We start from the raw sequence: 25856 nt of genomic DNA on the forward strand, positions 1-25856 counted from the left end.
CGGCCTAATCAGTTCACTTTGCAATTTTGCAAATGGTTATTGCTGCTATTACGACTTTGCTTTTGTCATCATTGTCATTATATTTGGTCAATTATTATGATATTTTCTTTGTTGTAAGTCGCTATGGCCAAAGACGACTGCTTAGTAAATTAAGCATTTTTAGATTTAGAAATGAAATCCGATGCCCACTCAATGTTTGGAGTTGAAATAGTAGAATAAGTAGATATAATAAGTGAATCACAATTTAAATCTTCCCATAAATATTTTTATTTGAAAAATAGCCCTAAAGACAGAAGAATAGAATGGAAATATAAGCAGAAGTGTATTTTACATATCAGTTAGAGATCAAATAATTAACCCACTTTGGGCTGTGCTTCAAACTCCACTTTCGATAGTAACAACATAACCGTCCGAACAGTCTACATTTATACAGCCAAACAGGTCTATTACAGTATACAGCAGTACGGGGACACTTGGATGAGACGTAAAGAGTCAGTCTATAAGCGAAGACACAAATCATGGAATAAATTATTTTCAAAGTCATGAATAACAGTACAGTTTTTGTAATAGTAGCCTATTACAGGTAGTAGCCTACCAGCTTCTTAAATTTCATTGGTAAGACGATGAGTGAGTGAGAAGTTGATTTTGTGATAAGGGTTAAAGTAAAAGGGAACAACCCAGGAACCAATCTATAGCATGTTAATGGAAGTATTGCACACGTTTGGCAAAGTAGTTCAACATGAATAATGACACTGTTGTACAAATACTGGGTACACACAGTAGTCCCCTTACCACACTCTCTCTCACACAATCAAACACACACACACACACAGACACACAGTATTCACATTCACCTGTATGGCCAAGATGAATGAAACACACCATTGCACATCCTTAACTACTCTGTGTGCTCTTTACTACAGGAATAAAGAGCTGAAAACAAAATATAACTTTTAAAAAGGTGCTCATAAATACAGGGAATGTAGTAGAAAAGGTTCTCTCTTTTTATGTTTAACTTTTTATCAAAATGTGACGGTGTCCTTTAGTGTAGTCGGAAGTGATGGCTGGTTTGTGGGCATAGAGAGAAGAACGGGTCGGAGAGAGAGATGAACAAACCCCCGAAGCTCAGTATCCACCTTTACTTAAATCCCAAGGCACCTAATACACAATGTGTTCACAGTTTGCGCTCAAGCATGGTCGGTGTGCCACTTCACACTGACGTCCCTTCATAAAATGGAAGTGCCCAAACACGGGCAAGGAAATACGATTTCGAGGTAGTGCACAGCTGGCGCTGCTCATCTTTATTCTTCCATATAATTTATACATTTACGTGAGCATCTAGAATGGTAATTTGGTGTTATTAATAAACATTAAAACCTGAATTCAGCCATTTTGAAAGGCTCTGACAATGTCAGCAGTCCACCCTCTGACTGGTTCGATGTCAGATCTACAGTATGTGGAGTTGGAAATATTATCACCTTTAGGTTTGTACATAACCATCATCACCTTGCTCAATCTGAACGTACAGTATTTGTGTGTGTGTGTGTGTGTGTGTGTGTGTGTGTGTGCTTCTGAAGTCTTGCTGGTGTTTGTTCATCTCTCTGACCCCTAGGTGGCACTCTCTCTCTTTCTCACAGGTAGCCTCCCACGCACATGAGCAGCAGCACGTGCACCGTCAACAGATACAGAGACACCAGCAGAGGGGTGCGCTGGCGAGAGCAGAGGCTCGCCCTCAGCATCCGTACCAGTCCGGGCCCACCGCTCCGACTCTGAGAGAGGGATAGAGAGAAAGAAGGAGAGAGAGAGAACAAGAACGAGAGAGAGCGAGAGAGAGAGAGAAAAAGAGGGAGAGAGAGAGAGGGAGAGAGAGCGAGCGAGAGAGAGAGAGAGAGCGAGGGGGGTGGGGAGGGGAGGGGGTGAGAAAGAAAGGGAGACAGAGAGATGGAGGGATATGAGATGGAGCAACAGTCAGATAAATTGAGAGAGAAAGAGGGAAATTGAGAGAGGAAGAAGAAATGGCAGTCGGTAGACACAAAGAAAAGGAAGAGGGTGATCAAGAAGAGGAAGACAGCAATTACAGAGGACAAATGTCACAGTTAGGAAAAAGCTCAATGCAGAAGTTCATATGCTGACCAACAAAACATGTAAAGGAATGACCTACAGTATATGATCATAACAATGTCTGCAAAGATAAACAAAACGCAGTATTTGAAATATTAAAAGCATGCTCACCCTTGTAACAGCACCCTCTGGTGGTTCAATAAGGACAGACGTCTCTGATGTAGATTGCAATTCAGCCTGTGCATACCTAAACGCAGAAAAAAATAATTATATTGCTAATGTTAATGAGTTCCATTGATATTTTGTTCATATAAAATAATGCAATCCATAATCTAATGAACTGTAAAATGCAATAGATCATTATGCTGCAAATAACTATGCTTTGGCTCTTTGAGAAAGGAACACTCTCTCTGTCTTTTGTGTCGTTCTCACACTCACAAACACACACATCCAATATCAAGGAGAGGACAATCTCACATCTCACAGGGACTCTATGGTAACACTATACAGACATATGATTGTGTTTGACGCAGGGGGTCAGGATTTGACTGATTAGCTTCGCCGATTAGCAAAGCACTTCCTCGTCGCCATTTTCCAGAAATACATCATGTCCGGTGCCGTTTTACCTGCGTTTTACTCATGCTGATTGGTGGCTGTTCCACTCTCAGCTCATGCACGAGCTTAGTGTGGGCACGAGCTCTCCTTCTGTACCTTACGTCAATCGGTAACCTGGCACTTAATTGGCTAAGTAAAACGGCACCGGAAACAAGCCCCTTGAAACGCCATGTTGAAGCCTGAAAAAATCGTTCAATTTTGGCACATTTCACTAGCCTAGCATTCCCATTGAAATGAATGGGGGCGGGACTTGTTCACTTTCTCCAGTTCTTATAATACCTCCATGGTTTGACGTATGACTACAGAGGCAAATGGCAAAAGTGATTGTCATTGGGGGGTCGTTGAGGTCGTACCATTTAAGGCGATCTTGGGCAGCCATGAGCTGCTCCTCCACTACTGTCCTCTGCTCCAGCTCCTCATCCAACCTGACAAGGACAGAAACCAATCATTTCACATAAACATTTTTATATCGGGTCAATAACTCGTGCTGCTTACATGTTGTGTTTTTGTATATCTTTGGCTGTGTGAGTGTGCGCTTGTGTGTGTGTGTGTGTGTGTGCATCCTCTGTAAGCCTACTCAATGACTTGAGTTTTACCATTCTAATCAGTAGTAGATCATCAACAGACCAGGAAATATGTGTATGAAAAAAACAGACCATGTATTACAGTATGTGTGTGTTAGGTCTCTTAAACTGTGCTTCCAACTCACTGGTTTGGACCTCAGAGTAAAACATTTGTGAGATTTGATTGGGTACCTGCGCTGAAGCTCCAGCACCTCTGCCCTGTAGTTCTCACTTTTCTCCTGAGGGCCTCCGGGGGCGCTGTCTGCCTGGTTCTCCTACAGAGCACAAACACAAAACCACCTCAATGCCTTTACACACACAAAACGGGACACTTTCTGAAAAGTCACAAGCACAAATCTGAATAACTTTAGAGGACACAGGGTTGCTGTATAGGGAGAACAGGTAAAAAGCATCCCTAATCTGTGTAGTCCCACTGTTCTATGCATACAATGTAAAGCACACTAAATGACCACTGTGTATGATACTGTGCTATACTAATACATTTGAATGTAAATTTATCTGTGTGGTGGGTCACTTAAAAGATAAATACAGCAATAAAGTGGTTCTGCAAATTAACAAAAGTAATCAATTTGTAACAAACAGTACTTCTCCAAGACATGAGTGTGTTTTTGCCTCCCTTATGACTACTACAGGAATCTTATAGTATTTGGGAACATACCAAATATTGAAGCAATCTCATAGGAATACTTGAGATATTATAGATCTCTTATAGTATTTTGGGTCGAAGCACTACCTGACTGTACTATAGTAATGTAATATATACTATAATATATACTATAATATTACAGAACATCAAAGAAGCATTACACACTGCCATAGAACTACTATATAAGTCTTACAGTATTGCTATCTGGGCTTTAATGGTTGCCAAGTTGCCCTTAGCTACCAAATTGTTACAAGTGGCAACCAAACCTCATGCCTGGTTGCAAAGTTGGCAAAGCTGGTGACCTCTTTTAAAAGTTAACGTTGAGCCCTGATTGCTATAGTTGTTTTCTGTGAGGAATGGCTGTGTGTGCGCCCCCTCACCTCTCTCTGGTAGTGTCTCTCTGTGTGTGTGTGTGTGTGTGTGTGTGTGTGTGTGTGTGTGTGCCTGCATCTCCCCTCATCTCTCTCTGGTAGTGCTCCTGCGTGACTTTGGGCTGCTGAGCCCGAGCCTCCTCCAGCATGGCCGTGAGCTGTCTCTCTGTGTGTGTGTGTGTGTGTGTGTGTGCCTGTGTGTGCCTGCATCTCCCCTCACCTCTCTCTGGTAGTGTGTCTGTGTCTTTGTCTCTGTGTGTGTGTGTGTGTGTGCGTGTGTCTGTATCTCACCTCTCTCTGGTAGTGCTCCTGCGTGACTTTGGGCTGCTGAGCCCGAGCCTCCTCCAGCATAGCCGTGAGCTGTCTCTGTGTGTGTGTGTGTGTGTGTGTGTGTGTGTGCCTGCATCTCCCCTCACCTCTCTCTGGTAGTGCTCCTGCGTGACTTTGGGCTGCTGAGCCCGAGCCTCCTCCAGCATAGCCGTGAGCTGTCTCTGTGTGTGTGTGTGTGTGTGTGTGTGTGTGTGCCTGCATCTCCCCTCACCTCTCTCTGGTAGTGCTCCTGCGTGACTTTGGGCTGCTGAGCCCGAGCCTCCTCCAGCATGGCCGTGAGCTGCCGCAGCTGCTGGTCGCGGTCGGACAGGGTGACCAGCGTCTGCTGCTTCAGGAGCTCCGCCTGGGCCTGCCAGTCCACCTGCTCCAGTCTGAAGACGAGAATAAGAACAAAGATAAGAAATGTCAGATACCGGGGCCAGGGGAAGGATGGGCAAAAGACAGAAAGCATGGGAAAAGATCAATATGGCTGACACATGGTGACAAAGGGAACTGGTTTTCCAAAATCATGAGCTGAAAAAGAACAGAGGGACCATAAAAAATACCATAAATAGAATGATATGAGAGAATTCTAGCACTATGAGATCATTTAATTGATGTAAAGCGCAATATAAATAAAATGTATTATTATTATCATTATTAATTCTCCATTCTTTCCTGTCTCCATACCACAGACATAACAGTTAATTGACATAACCATGGCAGATACAGAAAATACACTAGGGTGTAGCCTACATACCTTAGCACCTCTAGTTCCCGCTTGGCCATCTCGTGCTGGATGTCCTTCTCCTCTATCTCTTTGCCCATACTCTCCACCCTCTCACCAGCCTTCTTCCGCTCCTCGGCCATCTCCTGGATCACTTTGGCTACATCTCCGGAGCGTAGCATGCCCAGCTCTGCGTCCTGCTTGTGCAAGTGCTCCAGCTTAGGGGCAGGTAGAAGAAGGGGACATTTTTCAAGACAAATTTGATAATAAACAACGATTAACATACATACTGTAGAAGATATTGTTTTTTAAGATAATGTTGATACAAAATTCACTTGATCTTTTTTTGTTTTTGAGATGGAAAATCTATAAAAAAAAAAAAGTGCAAAATGCGTATGATTATGTACCAGTCATCACATTATAACAACCATGTGTTTCTCACCAGTCTCTCCCTTTCGTTCTGCAGGGCTGAGAGGGCGTTCTTCAGCCCCCACACCTCTCCCTTTGAGCTGCCACCAGAGGGAGCCTGTTGTTTCTGCCCTCCCTTTGACATCTCCTCCACCTTGCGCCTCAACTCCTGGGCCTCGCTGACCGCTCCATCCCTGGCGTCCTGCAGCGAGCTCATGGCACGCCCGAACGACTCGTTCTCCGCCCGCAGCTTGGCCGCCGACTCCCTCTCTTCCAGAAGCTTCTGCTCGACGACCATCAGGTCGCGGGCGAGCTCGGCCACGCGCTCCGCGGCCGTCTCGCTCTCGGTCCGCAGCACGCCTCCCTCCCAGCGCAGCTCGCTCAGCTCCTTCGAGTCGGCCCCCTGCGCCTCCCGCTCCGCCGCCAGCGTCTCCTCCAGCTCCTCCGCCCGGGCCCTGGCCACCTCCAGCTGCTCCCTCAGCTTCTCCACCTCTGCGCCAGGCGCGTCCTGCACCTCCTGCCGCCTCCTCTCGGCGCCCGCCCGGCTCAGACTCTCCCTCTCCACTGCGACCATCTCCTCCTCCACCCCCACTTCACCCCCTGCGAGGTGTCCCTGGCTGCCCAGGTCCCGCACCACAGCCTCCAGCTCCTGCTTCTCCCGCTCCAGGGCGCTGATTTGCTCCTTCTGGGCGGCCAGCAGCTGCCTGTGCTGGGAGTCCTTCATGCTGAGCACCTGGTTCAGGTCGTCGCGGTAGCTGTGGAGCTGGGCGGCCAGCTTGGCCTTCTCGGCGTGGAGGTCGTCGCGCTGGACCAGCAGGGTGCGGATCTCCTCCTTCAGGCTGTTGTTCTCGCCGGCAGCCTCCTGGATGAGCCCGTCCTTCTCCATCATGACCTGTAGGAGCAGAGCAGGGTTCGTTTAAAGAGGAACTATGCAGGATTGGCGATTTCGTTTTCGCTCGTTTTATGCTTGCATTTTCTCTGCAGAGCTTCCCCGACAGCTTTAGCGTGTATATTTATACATGTATAGGCTATATTTAAATATATAAATTGCAAGCGTGGTTCTTCATCTCAGACTTCCAGATGTAAACAAGGAGCGATCGTCTCCTGCAGAAAGTTGCATAGGGTCTCTTTAAAGCGGCGGGTGGAGGCAGAACAGAGATGCGTTCAAATTCGGCAAACAGGCGAACATTCATGGGGAGCATATTTTCTTTGAACAGAACAGTACAATTTGAAAAATGTTGTGTAAACATTACATTTCAATGCTAACTATTTATCCATGTCCCCTGTAAGTTTACAGAGGACTACCTTGTTAAAATGTTTGTGAGCAAATATTCTATTCATGGAAAATTCACAGCAAACAGAAAAGATTGACAATATGACACCTCAGGTGGGTTAGATCAGAGTCATAGAGACTCGCTCTACATGGCTCTGAGTTAGATAATGTAAGGGCAGGGTTAGACTGCAAAAAGGAGTGCACATTCATCAGTGAGCTTGCCAATGTCTGGGATAATCAATTCAATATTACAGAGGCACCAAGATAATTATCTCTTTTTAAAAAAACAGCATGATGTATGATGTGTATTCCCAGTAATGGGTCTTGGCTTCAGTGTCTTATGCAGAATGTTATGTTGCCTGCCTCTGAATCATAAAATATTTAAAGCGTCTTGAACAAATGGCCCCATGACTAAACCACATCAGGAGACTACTTAAGTCCATGTAGTGCCTCAATAAGCCCTCCATACCTGCAGATGGCGCTCCTCCAGCTGTTTGTACTGGCTGAGCACACGGTCCCTGTCATCCTGCAGGGAACCCATGGCCTTGGTGAAGGCCTCCAGACGAGCTCTGCTGTGTTTGCCGTCCTCTTCAGCTTTGTGGAGCTTCTCCTCCAGACCTCGCACCTCCTCTCTCCTCTCCTCCACCTCCTTCTCTGCTGTCTCTGCCCTCAGGTCTGCTTCCCGCCGGGCCTCTTCCACAGCCTGGTGTACAACATGAGCAAAAAAACGTTTTACCAAGATACCTTTTAAAAAAAAGCAAGCCGGTTCTGTGGCAATGAAAAGGTAATGGAAACAATCTTTTGTTCGTCATAAAGTCAGACACTCAAATGGACAAAGTTTTATCAAAGATACTATGTCTTTGTCTATAACTGTGTCTGTATGACATCAAAGTGTGTTAGGAAATATTTTACTTTCCCATATATAAAGTCAGTCCTTCTAAAAACAATTGTGAGCAACCACTAGCCTATTAAACATATTTTCACCCTTGTTTAGTGTTTTGTATGACCACAAATAAAATGTATCTGTGATTTACTTACCACTGTCACAGCCTGCTCTTTCTCTCCTAGAAGCTCAACTTCTCGTTTCTCCTTCTCACTCAGTTCAGCCTGCAGTGACTCTGTCAGGTTCTTGGAGGACCTCAGGTCGGTCTCCAGCTGCTCCAGACTCAGGCCAAGCCTCCTCTCCTCTGCCTCCCTCTCCCTCAGCTGTGTCCTGGCCTCGTTGAGCTCTCCCTGCAGCTTCCCCACAGCCTCCTCCAGAGCGCTCGTCCTGTGGTTCTGCCCCTCCACCTCCGTCTCCAGGGCGGTCAGCTGGGACCGTGCCTGGGCCAGGGAGCTCTCAGCCTGGGTAAGCGACTCCTTCAGGTCCCCTCTCTCCTTCTCCAGAGCGGCCACAATGTCACTGTGCTTCTTTTCCACTTCATCCCATCTGGCCTGCCACTCTGCTTCTGCTTTCTGCAGTCTGCATGAAAGACACAATTCAACATTAAACATTAAACATTGATTATAGATAATGAATGGCATGGGAAGTCAAAAATGCAATGTTATTCTGGGTTATCAAGACAATACTAACCTTTCTAGTGACAACTGCAGCTCCTCCTTTTGTGTGGTTTCCTTCTGCAGTTGCTCACTGAGCTCACTAACTTTTTTCTCTGCTGTCTGCACTTCTGCCTCCTTCCCCTGGAGGGCACTGTGGAAGCGGTTCTCCCACTGCCGGGCCTCATCCAGCACTCTATCGCGATCATCTTGCAGAGAGGACATGGAACGTGAGAACGCAGCCAGCCGTGCCAGAGACTCGTCCAGTCTGGCCTTCATTCCCTGGGCGTCTCTTTTGGAAACCTCAGCAACTTCTCGAATCTCCTGTATCACATCTTCGTCCCTTTCTCGCTCCCGGTATGACTCTTCCAATCGGAGCTCGAGGTGTTTCATCTCCGCTCCCAGGCGGTACCTCACCTCATCGAGAGTTTCCTCAGCTTCAGCTTTGATTTCAGCCTCCCGCTTAAGCGCCGTCTCTTTTAAGGCTGCACTCTCTGCTTGTGACAGACTGGCTGCTTTCTGAGTCTCCTCCAACTCCCCTTTGCATTCAGACAGCTCCTGCTCCGTCTTGGCCTTCTCCTCGAGTGCCTTTGTGGTCTCCTGGCGAGAAGCCTCCAGTTCCACCTTGATCTCATCTCTGTTCAGCAGCAGTGCTTTGGTCTCCTTGCCGAGCTCGCTGATCCTCTCCTGATACTGGATGCAATCCTTCTGCATCTGGCGAACTTCTAGCTGCTTCTCCCTCAGGAGCTCCTCGAGCTGTTTGGCTCGGCTCTGGCTTCCCTCCTTGACCCTCTGGGCAGACTTCAGCTTCTGCTCTAGCTCCCTTTGTTTTCCGGACTCCGCCTCTGCCTCGGCTCTCTCCCTCTGTGCCTGACGTTTGTCCTCCTCCAACCGGCATGCTCGATCTTTCTCACTATCTGCCAGCGCTTCCAGTTCTGCTCGTTCATGCTCCAGCCTCTCAACCTCTCGCTGGAGGTCTGCTAAGCGGTCCCTGCTGTCGGCCGCCTCTTGCTGGTAGCCAGCGATGCTCCCATTTAGTTGTGCGAGCTGGTTCATCAGGCGCTCTTCCAGGTCATCCTTCTCAGCTTCCAGGCTAGTGCGAAGTTCTTTCAGCTGCTCTTCCCTCTTTGAGATCTCCTCTTGGAGGGCATCTTCTTTCCCTTTGGCCTCTGCTAATTGCTGTTCTAGAGAGGTTAACTGAGAAGTAATCTCAGCCTCCAGTTCTGCCCTTGACTGCTTCTCTGCCTCCAGGGCAGCCTCGAGCTCCTTCACTGAATGCTGTGCTGTTTGGAGCGAGGCCTCCAACTCCCTCACATGGTCCCGGGTTTGGTCCTGAGCATCTTCAATCGCCTCAATCTTTGGTGTCTCCTCTGCTGACTCCACAGGTTCTGGTCCAGACTCCACAGACGGTTCAGATTGTGGTGGTAACTCCTTCTGATCAACGTCTGTGGTAGACTGTGGTGGACTATCAGGTACATCCTGGATCATTTCAGTCAGCGCTACACTTGACTCCTGTGCTACTACTACCTCCTCCACCGGAACACTTGTGCTTGAGGATGCTGTCTCTGATGTCACCCTCTCCTTCTCTTCACTCAACTGTTGCATCAGCTCTACTGTCTGCTGTTCCAAAGAGTCTCGCTGAGTCTTGGTAGAGTCCAACTCCGCTCTGAGTGTTTCCAACTCAGCCTTTACTCTCTGGAGTTCCTTCTTCAACTCCCTGTCGTCCCTTCTAATCCCACCCCTTTCATCTTGTTCCCTAAGCCGTTCATTCTCCTCCTCTAGTTCCAAAATCTTCTGCTGTTTGGTCTTTGCAAACTTCCTCATCTTGTCCTTCACAGCATTTACCTCCTTCTGTGATTCCTCAGCCATTTTCTCAGCTTCTTGTCGGGCACTTTCATGGGCACGGGCCTTGGCAGCCACTTCCTGTCTCTCCTGACGAGCAGCTTCAAGAACTCGTCTCACTCGCTCTGCCTCATCGCTGACGTTCTCATAGGATTTCAACAGAGTTTCATACTCATCTTTCATGCCTTGCACCTTTTCCTCCCATTCACGGGATGCTTGTGCAGCTTCCTCTTTTGCTGATTCCGCCTGCTGTCTAGAAGCTTCCTTCTCACTCAGCAAGCTATCCATAGCTAGCTTGAGGCTTTCACAGGAAGCTCCAAGGCTCTGGTTCTCCACTAGGCTTCGATCCACTTCCTCGATCAGCCTCCCTCTTTCCGCTCTCAGCTTGCTAAGCTCTGCCTCTCCATCCTCAAGTTTCTTCTGTAGCTCCGACACAGTCTTCTCTGCAGCAGCATGCTCTTCTTTTAGTGTTGAGTTCTCTTTCAAAACCTCCTTTCGAGAAATGAGAGCGGCTTGGAACTTTCGCTGCAGCTGTTGGAGTTTAGCATTGCTGCCTTTCTCCTCCTCCTGCCTCAAAGGGACCTCGGCCTCGAGCCGCTGACTCTTCTCCTGTTCTGCCGTCAAATTTTCCTGGAGGGAGTTAATGAGCTTGTCCTTCTCTGACACAGTCTCTTGCATCTTCTGAAGTAAACTGTTCTGGTCAGACAACTGCTGGCTTAGATTCATGATCTCATCATTCTTTTCATTTAGGAATTGCTTGAACTCTTCCGCCTCGGCCTGCAGCAATGCAAAGGGAGTGGCTGAGTCGGAGAGGCTTGCCTTGGCCGCCGTTGTGACCTCTTCCACTTCCTGTTTCAGCATTTCCGCATGTGCCTCAGCCTGGACACATTTCTCCCTTAAGGCTTCCAGTTCATTAGAAAGCATATCAATCTGCTTGTCTTTTTCCTTCAGTGTCTGTAGCTCTTTACCTAGCTCAAGAATCTCAGCCTCTCTGAGTGACAGAGAATTCTGGGTCTCCTTCAAGCAGCCCTCCAGCTCCGCACGGGAAGCCTGCTCAGCCTCAATTTCCTCCCTGAGAGCTTTGAAGGTGGGCTCATTTTCGCTGCTTACTGCTGGTGTTGGTATTGAAGCTGGTGTTAAAGATGATGTCTGGTCCTCTGCTTCTTTCTGCTGTGCTTCTGTCTCAGGAGCAGCAAAGTCCACCCAGTCTTCCTGGGCCCAGTCGCTGGAAACTGATTTCTCTGGCTTTTCGACCAGAGGTTCAGCCTGAACTCTCTGCGGTGCTGCCTCCTCATCCACTCTCAGCATCTGCAGGTCCTCCAGCTCCTTCAGTCGATTGAGTAAGTCATCCAACTGTCCACTCTGAGCCTCAAAGCGCTCCAGAAAGGCGTTGTGATCTTCCCTCTGTTGTTTCAGCTGCTCGCGGTGGTGGCGGTCTTTCTCTTTAGCTTTGCGGATGGTGTCCTTACGTGCCTCCTCAGCATCCTGAAGCTTCTTCTGAAGCCTTTCAAGGTCAGATTCTAGGGACCCTACTTTGATTTGCAGACTTGCCTTCTCTTCCTCATCCTGTGGTACTTGGCTCTGGCTCTGGCTCTGGCTCATACTGTTCATCTCCTCGGCCAGTCTCTGATTTTCTGCATTTACCGCAATCAAGGCTTTCTCCTGCTCTGACAATTGATGTTCAAGCTTCTCCACGGCCTCTTCTTTGCACCTCTTAGTCTCTCTAGCTTCTTCTAGCAGCACTTTCATTCTCTGTATCTCCTCCTCTTTCTCTCTGATCTCATCAGTTGGAGAGCCACAGGGTTTAACATCTGCATCTTCACCTTGCTCTTTGCTTTTCTCTGCTTGTGCCTCAAAGGCAGCAACCTTCTTCATTAGGTCCTTACGCTGCACCAGAGCTGCCTGCAATTTCCTTTTAATCAAGTCTCCATCCTTTTTCATAGTAGACATCTTCTGTAACAAGCTCTCTCTCTCTTTTCGCAAGCCTACAAGTTCTTCACCGTCATTGGTAACATCCTCCTTGCCTTCCGTTTTCCTCTGCTCACCTGACACACTCTCCATCTCTAAAATCTGCTGTTTGAGCTTCTTGACCTCACTGGAGACCTGGAACTTCTCCTCGCCAGCTTGCTGCAGTTTGGCACTTATGCTGTCATGCAGCTCCATCATCTCCTGTTCCTTCTCGGATAGTTGCACCTGCAGGTCTTCAATCTCTGCCGTTTTTTCACTGAGGGAGGTCTCTGCCAGCTCCTCGGCCTGGGTGACCTCCAACAGTCTTGACTCCACCTCCTCAAGCTTTCTCTCCAGCTCTGCAGCACTGAGCTCCTTGTCCTCCAGCTGAGCGCTAAGCATCCTAGCCTGGCCCTCTTGCTCACCAAGTGAACGCTGAGCCTGTTCCAAGTCTGCCTGCAGACCAAGGATCTTCTGCTCTTTGGTTTGAGAGTCTGACTCCAAACTGGCCAGCTGCTCTTCCAAGACCTTTACTGCATCCCTCTGCTGAGGCAGCATGTCCATCTCAGCCTTAACAGCCCTCAGTTCCTCCTCGTAGCTCAGAGCCCTGGTCTCTGCCTCTTCCCTACTGATAGTGACAGACTGGAGCTGCTCTTCAAGCCCCAGGGCCTTTTCTTCAGATTGAGAAGCTGAAGCTCTCAGTTTCTCCAACTCAGCCAGCAGTTCACTGTACCTCTTCTGGAGCTCATCTGCCAAGGCTTGAGCAAAAGCTTGACTAGGACCAGACTCTACATCCACAAGGGAGGCCATCTGCTGGCTTACGTTCACCTGTACTGTCTCTCGGATGACAACTGATGATGACTCCACCTGCACTATGGAGGAAGTGGACCTATCCTGCTCAGCACTTTCCTCCCAAGACTGCATGTGCAGCTGGCTTAGGTCTTGCATTACAGAAGGCCAGTCCTGACCACCTTCCTGATTGACCGCCTCCAAGAGGGTCCAGCTGCTGTGGGCCACTTCAGAGTCACTGCTAGTGACCATCTCATCCGAGGAAGCACCTTTGGACTCTCCCGGGGATTCAGTCTGAGGCTGAATGAGTTCAGGACTGCTCCCGTTATCAGCAGAGGTGTACATAATAGATGACTCGTCTGCCACAAGAGTTGTTTCTTCCTCTGCTGTGTCGTCTAGTGGGTCTGGCAGGGCTCCACTGCTGTCTTGCATAAGAGAGGTGGCCTCGTTGCTCTGCTCCTTCCCAGGCTCTTGGCATTCAATGATTTGCTGACTTGAGATGGCAAGCTGTTCCTTGAGGAAAACAAGTTCATTCTCTTTCTCTTGCAGCTGCTGCTCCAAGGCCAAGATGTTTGATTGCAGACCGTTTACCTCGACTTGTCCTTCTGCTGTATCTGGGATTAAGAGAAGAAAAAAAAAAACAGTGCTTGTTTAATAATTCAGCAAAGACTGTATATTTGAAGGATGTGTAACTTTGAATGAACATGGGTGTGAATGGATTTTAATGTACACAGATTTGATCTTTTTTATATATATATTTTTAGAATGTGCTATATTTAGTATGAGGTTTTAAAGTTTTAGTTACACAGGACAGGACAAAATCACTGTTTCTTCCAGGTTTAAACACATTTACATAGAGAGTGTGTCAACATGATAAAAAAAATCTAATTTACAAATACTTTCATTTTAAGCTGGGCCTTAAAATATAGTTAGGGCTGAACAAATCAATAAAAAAATTCAGTGCAGAAGCAACAGCAGGTCAAAGTCCTTTAGCTTTGCTTTGCTTTGCTTTGCTTAGTGTTCTCAGCAACAAAGGCAAACAAAGAACTGTATGACAGGTCACCTGTGTCCGCCCTCGTCAAATCCTCCTGGGACTGGTCAGTCACATGCTCTCCTGCTGACTCACCGGCGACCTGGGAGAGAGAATTCATGCACAAGAGGTATCTAATGGCTGCAGAGAGTATGCATGCATACAAAAACACACCATGAAAGTGCCAGTGCAATGCTGAGAGAGCTTTAATAATTACATTTAGTGAAAGTACTGCTGCTTATTGTGTTAACTGTCACAATACAGTAATTTCCCGCATATAAGCCGTATTGTGTATAAGCCGCAGGACAGTGTTTTATGCGAGTTAAAAGAAACAAAACCATATTGACACCATATTAACTGTCCCAGTTTATTAACCTCATAGCTAAAGAAATGTTGCAAAATCAATGTATAAGCCGCGGCTAATAGTCGGGAAATTACGGTATGTATAAGCTCCAGCATGAAGGTCAGTGCTGCACACGTGCTGCTGTCAAAGGAGAGTGGATTAAAACTGATATGACCCAAGGAGGCGCGCTGGTCTGTCTGTGTATTAACCTCGACCTGCGTCTGTCTGATTGTCTCTGTCTGTCTGCTGTTGTTACATAGCCGTTTCCCATCTCACTGACCAAATGGGGTCAGGGCAAGAGATTGCTCCAGTGCCCATGATGATCAGTGGGCAGACATTTGTAAACCTTTTTCTCTTATGAAATTGTGGGACAATTATTTGTATATTGAATAGCATGCACTAGATTGATATTTTTTTTCCATAATTATATTACTAAATTGGAGAGCTTCATGACTTTCCCTTTCTAAAATTCACTATGTTTTTAAAAACAAAAGACAAAAATTAAACAAACCTGATTGTTTATTTGCTGTTCCAGTTCCTGTATCCTGGCAATTGCTTCTTCCCTTTCAGTTGTGTTTTTATCCAATTGTCCTGAAAGACAAAATTCACTGAAATGAAATAAATGACACTCACTGTTCATATTAACTGAGAATAAAGTTGTCAGACTGAAGGCTCTGTTAAACCATTTACCATACTGTAAACCATTTTGTACACTACTCACAAAAAGTCAGGGATAGTCGGCTTTCGGGGGAAATTTGTTTAAAAAATTTGTTTCAAAATATTGTTTGAGCATTACATGCTCCTACTTAAATGCCCTGCTTTCATGATATAATATCACTGCAGCTAGAACTTTTTACATTTTCCAAAAATTTTACCCTAAAGCCAGATATCCCTAACTTTTTGTGAGTAGTATAAGTCGCTTTGACACAAAATGAAATAATATGCAAATGTAATGAGAGCCTAGGCCTGTGTAAAGCTGGCAAGCTGTTTAGTACAGCCCCTTAAAATGCTTGTGTAAGTTGTAATTAATAACCGTACCTCTGAGAGAGGCCATGCCGACTGTAACCTGGTCCAGCTGTGCTTCTCTCTCCTCCCGCTCGGATCTCAGACGCTGCATCATGGCCTCCAGAGCCTGAAGGGCAGCCAGACACTCGGCAGGGTCGCTGGGGACGGACGCTGCCGCGGTTCCCTCGTCTTCCTCCGCCAGCCCCTCCGCAGGCCCCGCGGTCAGAGAGTGCAGTCGCCTCCACAGCTCACCCAGGGTGTCCTTGAGGTGGACTCCTTCGCCCTGCGTCTCCTTCCCCGCCTCCAGGCTCTTTCTGAGGGCGGCCAGCTCCACCTCGAGCCTCTGCACCTCCTCGCCTTCTCTCCTCGCCCTCTCCTGCTTCTCCCTCTCCGCCACAGCCAGCTGCTCTCGGAGCATGAGCATCTCCGCATCTCTCGCCTCCGCGTGCTCTTCCATCGTCCTCATCACCTCCTCCCGCTCGCCCAGCGCGAACTCCAAGCTGGATCGCAGCGCCACCAGCTCGCCCTTGAAGACGTCGTTGTTTTCCCGTTCCGTCGCCGTGGCGGCCAGCTGTGCCCGGAGCTCTTCCATCTCCGCAGCCCGCTCCTGGGCCGCGGTCTCCTGCCGCGCCTCGGCCTCCTCCCTCTGCCTCTCGGAGGCCTCCAGGCCGGCCCTCAGGGCGCCCAGCTCCACCTGGGTCTGGGCCACGTGCTGCGTCCACTGGTGCCGCTCCTCCTCCCTCTGCCTGCACACGTCAGCCAGCTCCGCCTCCATCTGACGGAACTGTGCGGTCAGGATCTGCACACGGCAACAGCAACAAAAAAGAATTTCTTCAAATGCTACAGATACAGTAATTTCCCGCATATAAGCCGCATTGTGTATAAGCCGCAGGACAGTGTTTTATGCAAGTTAAAAGAAACAAAACCATATTAACACCATATTAACTGTGCCCCTGTATTAACCTCATAGCTGAAGAAATTTTGCAAAATCAATGTATAAGCCGCGGCTAATAGTCGGGAAACTACGGTACAGTACATAGCTACAGATGCATAGCACCATATAGATAGAACAGATGCATATCCTCAAGGGGCTGCTCTATTGTGCTCTGCATTTGTGATGTGCCTGTGGTGCTATGTATCAATGTGTCTACACTATTATGTCATGTAATGTGTTATCTGTACTGTGAGACAACTGTAACGTATTAAGTTAAGTGTGCAGCGATTGTGAAACTGAATTTCCCCTTGGGGACAATAAACTAACAGTTGTGGCCAAAAGTTTTGCCAGGGACACACATTTATTTTGTGTTTCATAAACTTTGCTGCTAGCCCGGTTGACACCAGATCCTTCTCATCCCAAATTTGCCAGAAGTTTGTCTGGATTTTCTCAGGCTATTTTGCTGCTTCAGTATTTTTGGATTCTTTTTGTCTTGTTTCACATGTATATTGAAGAACAGTTATAAGCATTTCAGCTGTACTTTTGGGGTAACCATTGTTAACACAAGAAAACACATGTGATTTCAGCTCACTTGTACTGCATAACAATCTAGGAACAATGTAAATCACCACGACACAAACTGAAGTAGCAAAGCTTACGAAACACAAAATCTGTGTCTCTGCCAAAACTTTTGGGCGTGACTGTGCAACTATTCATTCAATGAATGCTATTATCTAAAGCGACTAGAAAGGATGCATACAGTATGTATTTTATCAGTATGCATACTGGTCATTTAAGCATCTTGCTTACGGTACTAGAAATACTAGAAAATGGAGACAGGGCCAAATGTGCAGTAAAGGCCTGTGTAAGGACTTCTGCCCGGCTTAATCTTTTAGCTGAGCAAAAGCTGCTGATGAATGTTGAATGCTTGTGAATCCTGTGTAGTTTTTAACTTGAGACTGCGTCCTAGGACATCAATTATCAGGTGTAGTTTGGGATTTGGAAAAGCTGCTTTAGGTGGGCTTTTTGCTGTTGCGGTTAGATGTTGTGTGTGGGTGACATACTTTTACCATCGCCGACAGAAATACACTTCCTTCACGGATGCTGAAGTATCAACACAAAAAGCTTAAAGCTGAATAGCTGCCACTGCCACATATATAGTTTCAATGAAAGGTAGAAAAAGGCACTGATAAAGGTCCTTTTTGCTTTGGTTTCCTTTGTACTGAAAATGTTATTATTATACACCTACTCAGCTTAAATTGTAATACAATACTTTTGAGGCATCAGCCTCTGAATCCTGTTTCCTCCGTTCCACTTATCTACTTCATCTGCTGGTGCAAAACACCTTTATATACAAAGACTTCAACATAAGGTGCAGACTCCAACCTCAAACCTACTATCCACCTACCTACGTACATCTGTGTCTGTGTTGCTCAATGGTGTTTTATGCCCCCAACGGCACCTTCCAGGCAGCACAGCCTAAAAGGCACTACCTTTACCCTATTCCTAACCCTAACCCCCTCAACTCTCATCCTACCCCTAAACTGAGGGGAGTAGTGCCTTGAAGGCAGCGCTGCCTGGAAGGCACCATTGAGGGCAAATAATACCAAAGACCCCGTCTGTGTTTGAGTGTTGATGTGAATGGTGCCGTGTGTGTACCTGTTTCTGCTGATCAGCACTGTTGAGTTCCTGTTGCAGCATCTCCAGAACCTGCTGGCGTGAATGGAGCGACTCCTCCAGCTCCTCCACCCGTCGCTGCGATGACCGCAGTGCCTGTCGGGATAGACAAGCGCAGAGTTTACGTCAAAGGAAAAGAGACTTCAGACAACGCCATTAAAATCAGGGTTTTATCTCGAGCCCATTATAACTTATGGCCAACTTGCACACTCTACCTGATAAGGTACATTAACACATGCACTACGTACAGTACAGCCTCACAATGATTTATATATGTACTGTAGCAAGGGGAGATAGTAGTCACATCACCTGACTTAAAACACGGTCTATGTTGTATCAAACCAACCCATCTATGCTACCATACCTCTACCCCACCCGCACCATCATGAGACCCAGGGTGCCTCTCAACATCTCTCCTCGATCCTCGATGCTTGATCCTCGAGGGGCGTTCCCACTGATCTATAACTAACACTGGATAGACTATCCCACTGTTGCCGCCCCATCATTCTTTATCTAGATCAGTGAGGACGAGGGTCGAGGAAGGAAGGGAGGATGTATAAAAGACCAAATGAGAGGCACCCCCCAGAGGAGGCTGGTGTTACCTGCTGCAGCTCCGCATCCGCCGGGGCCTGGGCGGACACTCCGAGCAGCTCCTCCTCGTGCTTCTGGATCTGCTCCTGAAAGCGGACGTCCTTCTCTCCGATCACCGCCTGCAGTCGATGCACCTGAGGGAGCGAGAGAGAGAGACAGCAGCACAACGAGTGATTTCAGCTGTCTTTATTTTAAGTATATATTTTTTTGGCCTTTCTGCCTTTATTATGATAGGACAGTGAAGAGGTAGACAGGAAACAAGTGGGAGAGAGAGATGGGGTCGGATCGGGATATGACCGCAGGCCGGATTCGAACCTGGGTCCCCGTGGGCACTCGGACCCGTAAATGGTATGGACGCTGTAGCCTGCTGTGCCACAGCGCCCCCCCAGCTGTCATTTTTTGACGCTGCACAAAAAGAGGCATTCAGCCATCTAGGCATTCACTGCCTTGTGACTGGCAGAGTTTTAAAAGATGCCGTCTGCATTTGAGCTCAACAGCCAGCAAGAGTCCCCCCCTCTATTCTCTGCCCCTGAAGCAACGTGTTAATTGGCTTGAAGTATTTATGGCTCAGTCTGAGCCACTGTGTATGACAAGATTTTTTTTTTTCTTTTCTTATTTGAGCACACACACACACTGACCGGACAGAGAGAGGACTGTGACGCGCAGTGCGATTTAAAAAAAAAAAGTGTACAGGATTAGAATCCCACACTGCACCTGTCATTTTTCAAACGCCATTCAATTGCTGATGGAGAGATTATTAAGCCAGCACACAGCACACAGCACACATGCCCGCCCGGCCTGTTCCTGTTTCCATGATGAGTAAAAAGTAAACATTGCTCTGACTCAAGCAGGGCTCACTGGTGCACAGAATATTTCCTCCACATTAACCAAATTAGCAAATCTTCAGCACTCTACTGTGCACTCATTTGAATGACCTTAGAATACGTCAAATAAATAGCTGTGTAACAGCAAGACTCTTGGGCCAAGGATTCAAGACGAACTCTTTGCTCAGAACACCCACGAATTCACTACATAGAGCACTATATAGGGACTAAGTGGCTGTTCAGAACACCGGGTTAAGACTACGTCTGATCCCAAACTATGCAGAAGGTATTTTGAAGCACACACGTCTGGGCGTCCATTACAGTAGGTGTTTTGAAGCAGACACATTCCTAGCCATTCTTTACAGTAATTGTTTTATTTTACACCCTGATCTGTGTGGGCGTGATGGTGTGTGTGACAACAACAACATCTGTGGCAGTGTGTGTGACAACAAGGCAAACCTGTTCAGCGTGACCCTGTTCCTTTTCATTCAGGAGCTGCTCGGCCGCCTCAAGCCGCTCGTTCAGGGCCCTGGAGGCCGACTCCTCCTCCTGGAGTTTGGCTCGGAGTTGCTGGAGCTCTTCCTCAACGCCCGGCGCCATTGTAAAGGAGCCCTCTGAGCTCTGGGAACACAAACGCAAAAGTCAGATGAATTGAGAATGTCAGCGGCCGATAGCTTGATTAAATGAGTGGGGAGGAGCTGTCAAGAGCGCACTGGCATTGACAGTGAATGGTGTTAGTCTGAGCACAGCAGGGACAGCAGCAGTCAATAGGGGGTTTTGTCTTCGTTAGACAGAACAGCCAAACAAAAGCCCTATGATAAAGCATCTATTCTTGCCTCTTGTTAATCTGCTTGTCTATCAGTGAAAATTGTAGGACATTACTATTAAGTATTTATACATATGTAAGTACACACGTGTATAGAGAGAGAGAGAGAGAGAGAGAGAGAAATACAGATAGACATAGAGATTAAATACAGCAATTCAATGACTATGTGCCTGTGCTCAACACAATAGCAATGACGTTGAATCTTATCTACAGTAATATTCCATTAATGATTATTTCATTGATTGTTCACAGTTTAACAAGCCATGCTTTGTTTCCTTATCAAGACTAAGATTTTGGGAAATGCATTAATGTAGTAAAGACACGTTGTAATGAGACTGTAATCTAGTCACACAAGTACTTCAACTTAGAGTTTTACCTGACTGACGTTGAGCCCCTCCTGTCCTTTCAGCTCTCCAATCTGTTTGTTCAGAGCAGCCATCTTGGCTTTGGCCTGCAGCTTGAGCTTTGTAAAACGTGCATCCCCCGCTTCTTTTTCCTCCTGGAAATATGCAGCAAAGCACACACACACACACACACACACACACACACACACACACACACACACACACACACACACACACAGTTACAATTGCTTTCCCGCTGTTTGCAAGGGTAACTCTTGATATGAGTAGCTCTGGTACCAACAGTAATGCTCACCACTACATCTTAACTACATTCAAATAATGGCAAAAACAGACTTTTATTAACAATCTCTCTCTCCCTCCCTCCCTCTACATGGCCAACGTAAACTGCGCTGTTTGACCGCACTATTCAGCCATGCACTTGCCTGGAGTGGACCCAAACATGCAACTCTCAGCACATCTTTACACACACCAATGTTAAATCCTGCTACAGTAAATTGAGGATGTACCATGAAGAGAATCACAAGAGAGAGAGAGAGAGAGAGAGAGAGAGGAAGAGAGGAAAAAAAACTTTGATCTCATCAACAATCTGTCCGCTTCTCTCTCCCCCCATACCCGCTACAATCCAGCTGCCCTCTCACCTTAAGCCGCCTCTCGGTGCCGGCCAGCTGGTTGTCCTTCTCCCTGATCAGCTCCTTCAGCTGGACCACCAGCTGCTCCGTCTGGGCCAGCCTCTCCAGGGTTTCGTCGGCCGGGGCCCCGAGCTCCCCAAGCGGGGCCACCTCCTCATCGCCACCATCATCAGGCAGGGGCTGGGGGACCAGGCCACCCTCCTGGAGGATGGAGAGAGAGGGGGGAGAAGAGGAGTTGAGAGGAAACAAGACATCAGGGAAAAGACTCATTTCCTCTCTGTGCTCTAGGAGGGCTATATAATGCAGACACAGGCCAAAATCCCAGGAGGCACATACTGTATATTCATATACCATTACATAAGGTAAGTTGTTCTGACTGAAATCAATAATTATTGTCTGCGAAATGTCTCAATGCAAATGATAAGTGTAGTGCAGTCACTTTCTAATTAGCTACAAGAATGGAGATGTAGAATGTACAGTATGCGGCACAGGGGAGGAAATGAACTTTTTAAATGTGAGCATCTAACAGCCAAAGACAAATAAATGGCAGAATTCACCAGCCATTCAGTGGCAAATCATTATTTTATGTCTGGACTCTGCCTACAGCTTTCATATTTTATCAGCCTTTGGCTGGTCGCTGGCGCTAACTGTCATTTGCGCCATGTGCTCTCTGCATCCATATCATTAGTGTAAATTAATAGTTGATATTCAGTAAGCTTGAAAATAACACAAGAGCATAGTAGTAGTTTTCCTTTTCCACAAGGCTGGATGCTAAAAGCTGATCAACAGATAGTTGTGTAACAAGACCAACCCTGTAATGGCATTTCATAGACTGACCACAAGAAAACACAACACTGTCATTCATTTTCAAAACAAAACAAAACATAGTGGTGATACAGCTACCCAGTCCTGCATATTCCCAGCAGATGAGCTAATAGTTCCCTTTAACTATCAAGTTATATTCAATTTGATCAGTTTGCGAATCGGAGCGGACATTGAAGCAGACCTAGACCTGGACCTGGAGTGTGATGGCCGCCCGGCCGATGTTTAGACCAGATTCAGATCTGTGTCAGTGTACGTATCTGATTTATCTAACACTTGCACACACATGATAGCACAGCATAGCACAGCATAGCACAGCAAGTATTTGTGGGAGGTAGAAAGTAGAACTAAACCCATGTGCTTCTTGCCATTGCTGGCACTACTGCTGTCTCCCATTGAAACTGTCATTGAAACGGGGCATCTCACCTGAGCGGTCCCGTCTGGAGGCTCCTCTCCAGAGAGCTCCTGCAGGACGGAGTTCACCCCCTGGGCCAGTCGGCTGAGCATGGTGGCCCTGACAGCAGGAGGGACAACAGCTCAATTCAAACCCAAAGCAAACTGTGACAGAAAAAATGAAGACTTTGAATCCAGCACATCATTTTCAGTCATGTTTAGAATTGTAGTAAATCATTAAACCATGAATATATCAGTATTCATAAGGTATAACGCATATATTATCATAAACAGGATGAAAAACACCTACGTGCTCGACATATATTATTTAGACAGAACTTCTGGCAAATCAATTCATACTTGAATACATCTGCAACAAAGTATTCCTTTCATCCTACAAGTCACAACAAATACTGAGCTTTCGCGGAGTGTGTGATTTGCATCTGGTCACCTATCTCATGTTTAATCATGTAATGACAAAGCCAAGAGGTTCGGTAACCCTCGGCCAGTACCGAACTCGACCGAAATAGCAGGACGTTCGACTGCGACTGCGTCATTTGGTTTCCTCTACACAACAGAAAAGATTGGCAAGATGGATGTCTTACTTGCTCAACCCAAACATGACAGTGATCGCATCGATCCTAGTAAAGGTATGAATTAATCGATAAGACTGTGAATCGCACATGCAAGTTCCAGTGTTTATATGAACAGTGTACGATACGCTCGCAGATGGGACTACGTGCTAGCACGCATGCTAGCTCTCTAGAAGTGCACGGAATGTGTTGTCTGGTAAACAGCCGCTAATGAGGATAATTATAACACTATTCTGCTGCAATGTTTGTGTGTGTGACAGCTACATGCTGCGCCTGGCCAGAGAATGAGAAGTAGTTGCTTGTTGATATCGTACACTTACCTGTGTGAGTTCTCCGTGGACAGGTTGCTTTTTTATTTCACAAAATCCGTCTCCTGTATTTCCAAGCTAAGCCACATCACCAAACATCCCGGAAACAAAACTTACTGAGCAACGATTGGACTACAGCGTGCTGCGCAACAGCAAGGGACCGTTTGCAAAATCCAATACTCCAACGACACGACGGTGATGCTTGAGAGTGTGTGGTTCAATGTTGTGTAGTGTGGCGTGCATGACTGATGATCTCAATAGATGATTGAAAATTCAAACACTCGAGGTCAGTAACGCCGTGGCGTTTCATCATGGTACAACAGAGAGCTAAGGGACTTGACGTCAGGGTCAATCTGATCGTCAACTACGGCAGGCAACTGGGCCGCAGTCTGTTGCTTCTTGCCCACTACACCACACTTTTTGCACAGTTCCTGTCCAGCTCAGTGAGGTGTATGGTAGAGGTGGCAAGGTGGACCTCACTGTTCGCTCGGGGCACAACAGCAGTGTTCGGGTCCATCTACAGGCACCTGAACAGGCTGGGGAGGAGGACAGTCGAACCCTCAGTGCCACAGCGGTCCTCTTCGTCAGTGACTCGCAGCGTCAGTGATCATGATGAGGTTGAGAGATGAGGAGAGCAGCGCCCCAGTGTTGGTCGTTTCAACTCTGTCGACAGTGAATGAGAAAAGCCTTATGGAAATTGTGATATTGGTATTATTTGAAAAAGATGGGGGTGTAATGATGTGAGCGGGCCTAAAGTTCAGCTGCACCCAGGCTAGGATTTTAGGTGCATCACCTTTGTATCAAAATGATGAACAACTGAGAAATCTGCATAGGCCAGATATGCACTACTAATATGTACTTTGTTGCATCATATCTGTTTTATATTTCATATACAATATGTCCATGTATTTTTGTATGTAGCCACACTGTAGGCCTATAACCACTAAAATAACATTATACTAAGAAAGCAGAGCTGATACACCTCCAAAATCCAGGGAAGACGTTTTTATGTCCAGAGCCACTAATGATATCCAGCACATTGGTCAATCCAGAAAGGGGCATTGGAGCGCTCTGTCTTCTACTGTAGGCTACAATCCAAGACCAGTGTGTCAGGCTACTCATCCAAGGGGCCAAAACAATATAGCCTGCTTTTGAGCCATGATCAATGTAGCATTGAATATCACACATGAAAGACTGTAAGAATGTAAGATTGTAATAGAGCCAGTACCATTTGATGGAAAACAAAGAAGCATTTTCTATATTCAAATATTCAGCACTATACCACTAGTTGCTGCAGGTTATGTAATAGTTTGGTTGTTTTGTTTACTTTCTGTTGGTTTGGTTATGCAGTTTAAGTAAGCGAGTTAGGATTGTTTGAAGTTGAATCAGATCATGGCTACAAGTAATGAAACAACCCAATGCATATGATATGACATTTATATTACCATTATTTTCATTCATATAAAAGTGGAATTTATGTTACTTACTTTTATAACATGCCAGCATGTTTAACATGTGTGCTATATTGTACTGATCACTAACTAACAATGTCAGAAATCTTTTTAACATGTATTGGAAGTTTACATTTCCTATAACTGTTCTAAACTGAATGTTTAAAGATATACAGTATTTTAGACACCTGTGATATCCACATGGAGATATGTTAACTTGAATATATTCCAACATTAAGAGGGCCACTATTAATGTATGAATTTCAATTTGACTTTTCAAATAAACTCATCTTAAAAACACACAGGTAATTTTCAAATGAAATAGGCTTTTGGATGTCTCTTTGCCCTGGCCTGTACACAGCTGTCGTTATTATATTACAACATATTTAATTGATCAAAAATATAGTGTTCAATATTATGCAAAAGACTGAGAGATGCATACGTACATGCAAAATCAATGGAGAGAGTAAGCGAGAGTAATCATTTAAAAAATCAGTTTTACCATTGGACTCCCCTAAAGAAGTCTCAGGTCTTTCGACATGGACCATGAGTGGTGGTCATATTGATTATATAGTTCATGCATACATGTATGCATATCTGTGGCTGTGCGTACGTTACTACACTGTAAAATGTTTCACTGTGAATTTACAGTAAATTGCTGGCTAATAATTGCATGACTTTCACAGTAATTTACAGGTACTATCTCACAGTAAATTACTGTGAATTTCATGTTTTACTGTAAAAGTCATGCAACTCAGTAGCCAGCCATTTGCTGTGAATTTACAGTATCATGTTGTGTATAATCACAATACCATACTGTATGTTTTCATTTTTACTGTAAAAGTCATGCAATTATTAGCCAGCAATTTGCTGTGAATTTACAGTGAAAGATATTGTACATTTGAACATTTGATTTGTGATTTACCTGACCTATACCAACATGTTTTGGATCTGGTC

The 25856-nt window shown here is 46.2% G+C and overlaps 1 protein-coding gene and 1 long non-coding RNA gene across 3 annotated transcripts; one reads left to right on the plus strand and one right to left on the minus strand.

The window, feature by feature from the left end:
* Positions 1-251: 251 nt before the first annotated feature.
* Positions 252-23516, minus strand: golgb1 (golgin B1). 2 transcript variants are annotated; one of them, XM_062517696.1, is made up of 20 exons: positions 23461-23516; positions 22581-22712; positions 21342-21533; positions 20715-20837; positions 19972-20133; positions 18700-18822; positions 18080-18193; positions 15520-16285; positions 14993-15072; positions 14172-14241; positions 8568-13722; positions 8033-8456; positions 7464-7697; positions 5756-6613; positions 5347-5531; positions 4819-4978; positions 3432-3514; positions 3030-3101; positions 2233-2308; positions 252-1769 (listed from the first exon to the last, which is right to left on the minus strand). In XM_062517696.1, exons 2-20 carry the CDS (start codon positions 22659-22661, stop codon positions 1632-1634), a joined length of 9096 nt encoding a protein of 3031 aa, XP_062373680.1. In that variant the 5' UTR covers positions 22662-22712; positions 23461-23516; the 3' UTR covers positions 252-1631. The 2 variants fall into 2 exon arrangements, with proteins under 2 accessions (XP_062373680.1, XP_062373681.1); XM_062517697.1 differs by having other exon boundaries at positions 22581-22668; positions 23461-23499.
* Positions 23108-25197, plus strand: LOC134061878 (uncharacterized). Its single transcript, XR_009935394.1, has 2 exons — positions 23108-23197; positions 23484-25197. It is a non-coding gene; the product is annotated as an uncharacterized LOC134061878 (long non-coding RNA).
* The last annotated feature ends 659 nt before the right edge of the window (positions 25198-25856 follow it).

This window comes from Sardina pilchardus, chromosome 17 (assembly GCF_963854185.1).
Source record: "Sardina pilchardus chromosome 17, fSarPil1.1, whole genome shotgun sequence".
Taxonomy (NCBI): domain Eukaryota; kingdom Metazoa; phylum Chordata; class Actinopteri; order Clupeiformes; family Clupeidae; genus Sardina; species Sardina pilchardus.

What these genes read in the sequence shown, in the direction of transcription:
- golgb1 (XM_062517696.1), bottom strand. Translation starts at nt 22,661, where the DNA reads ATGCTCAGCCGACTGGCCCAGGGGGTGAACTCCGTCCTGCAGGAGCTC. An exon ending in AACAGGGTCACGCTGAACAG is followed by an intron (nt 18,823 to 19,971) that starts GTTTGCCTTGTT and finishes TCGCTCCCTCAG; the next exon opens with GTGCATCGACTGCAGGCGGT. An exon ending in TGGAGGAGCGCCATCTGCAG is followed by an intron (nt 6,614 to 7,463) that starts GTATGGAGGGCT and finishes CTGCTCCTACAG; the next exon opens with GTCATGATGGAGAAGGACGG.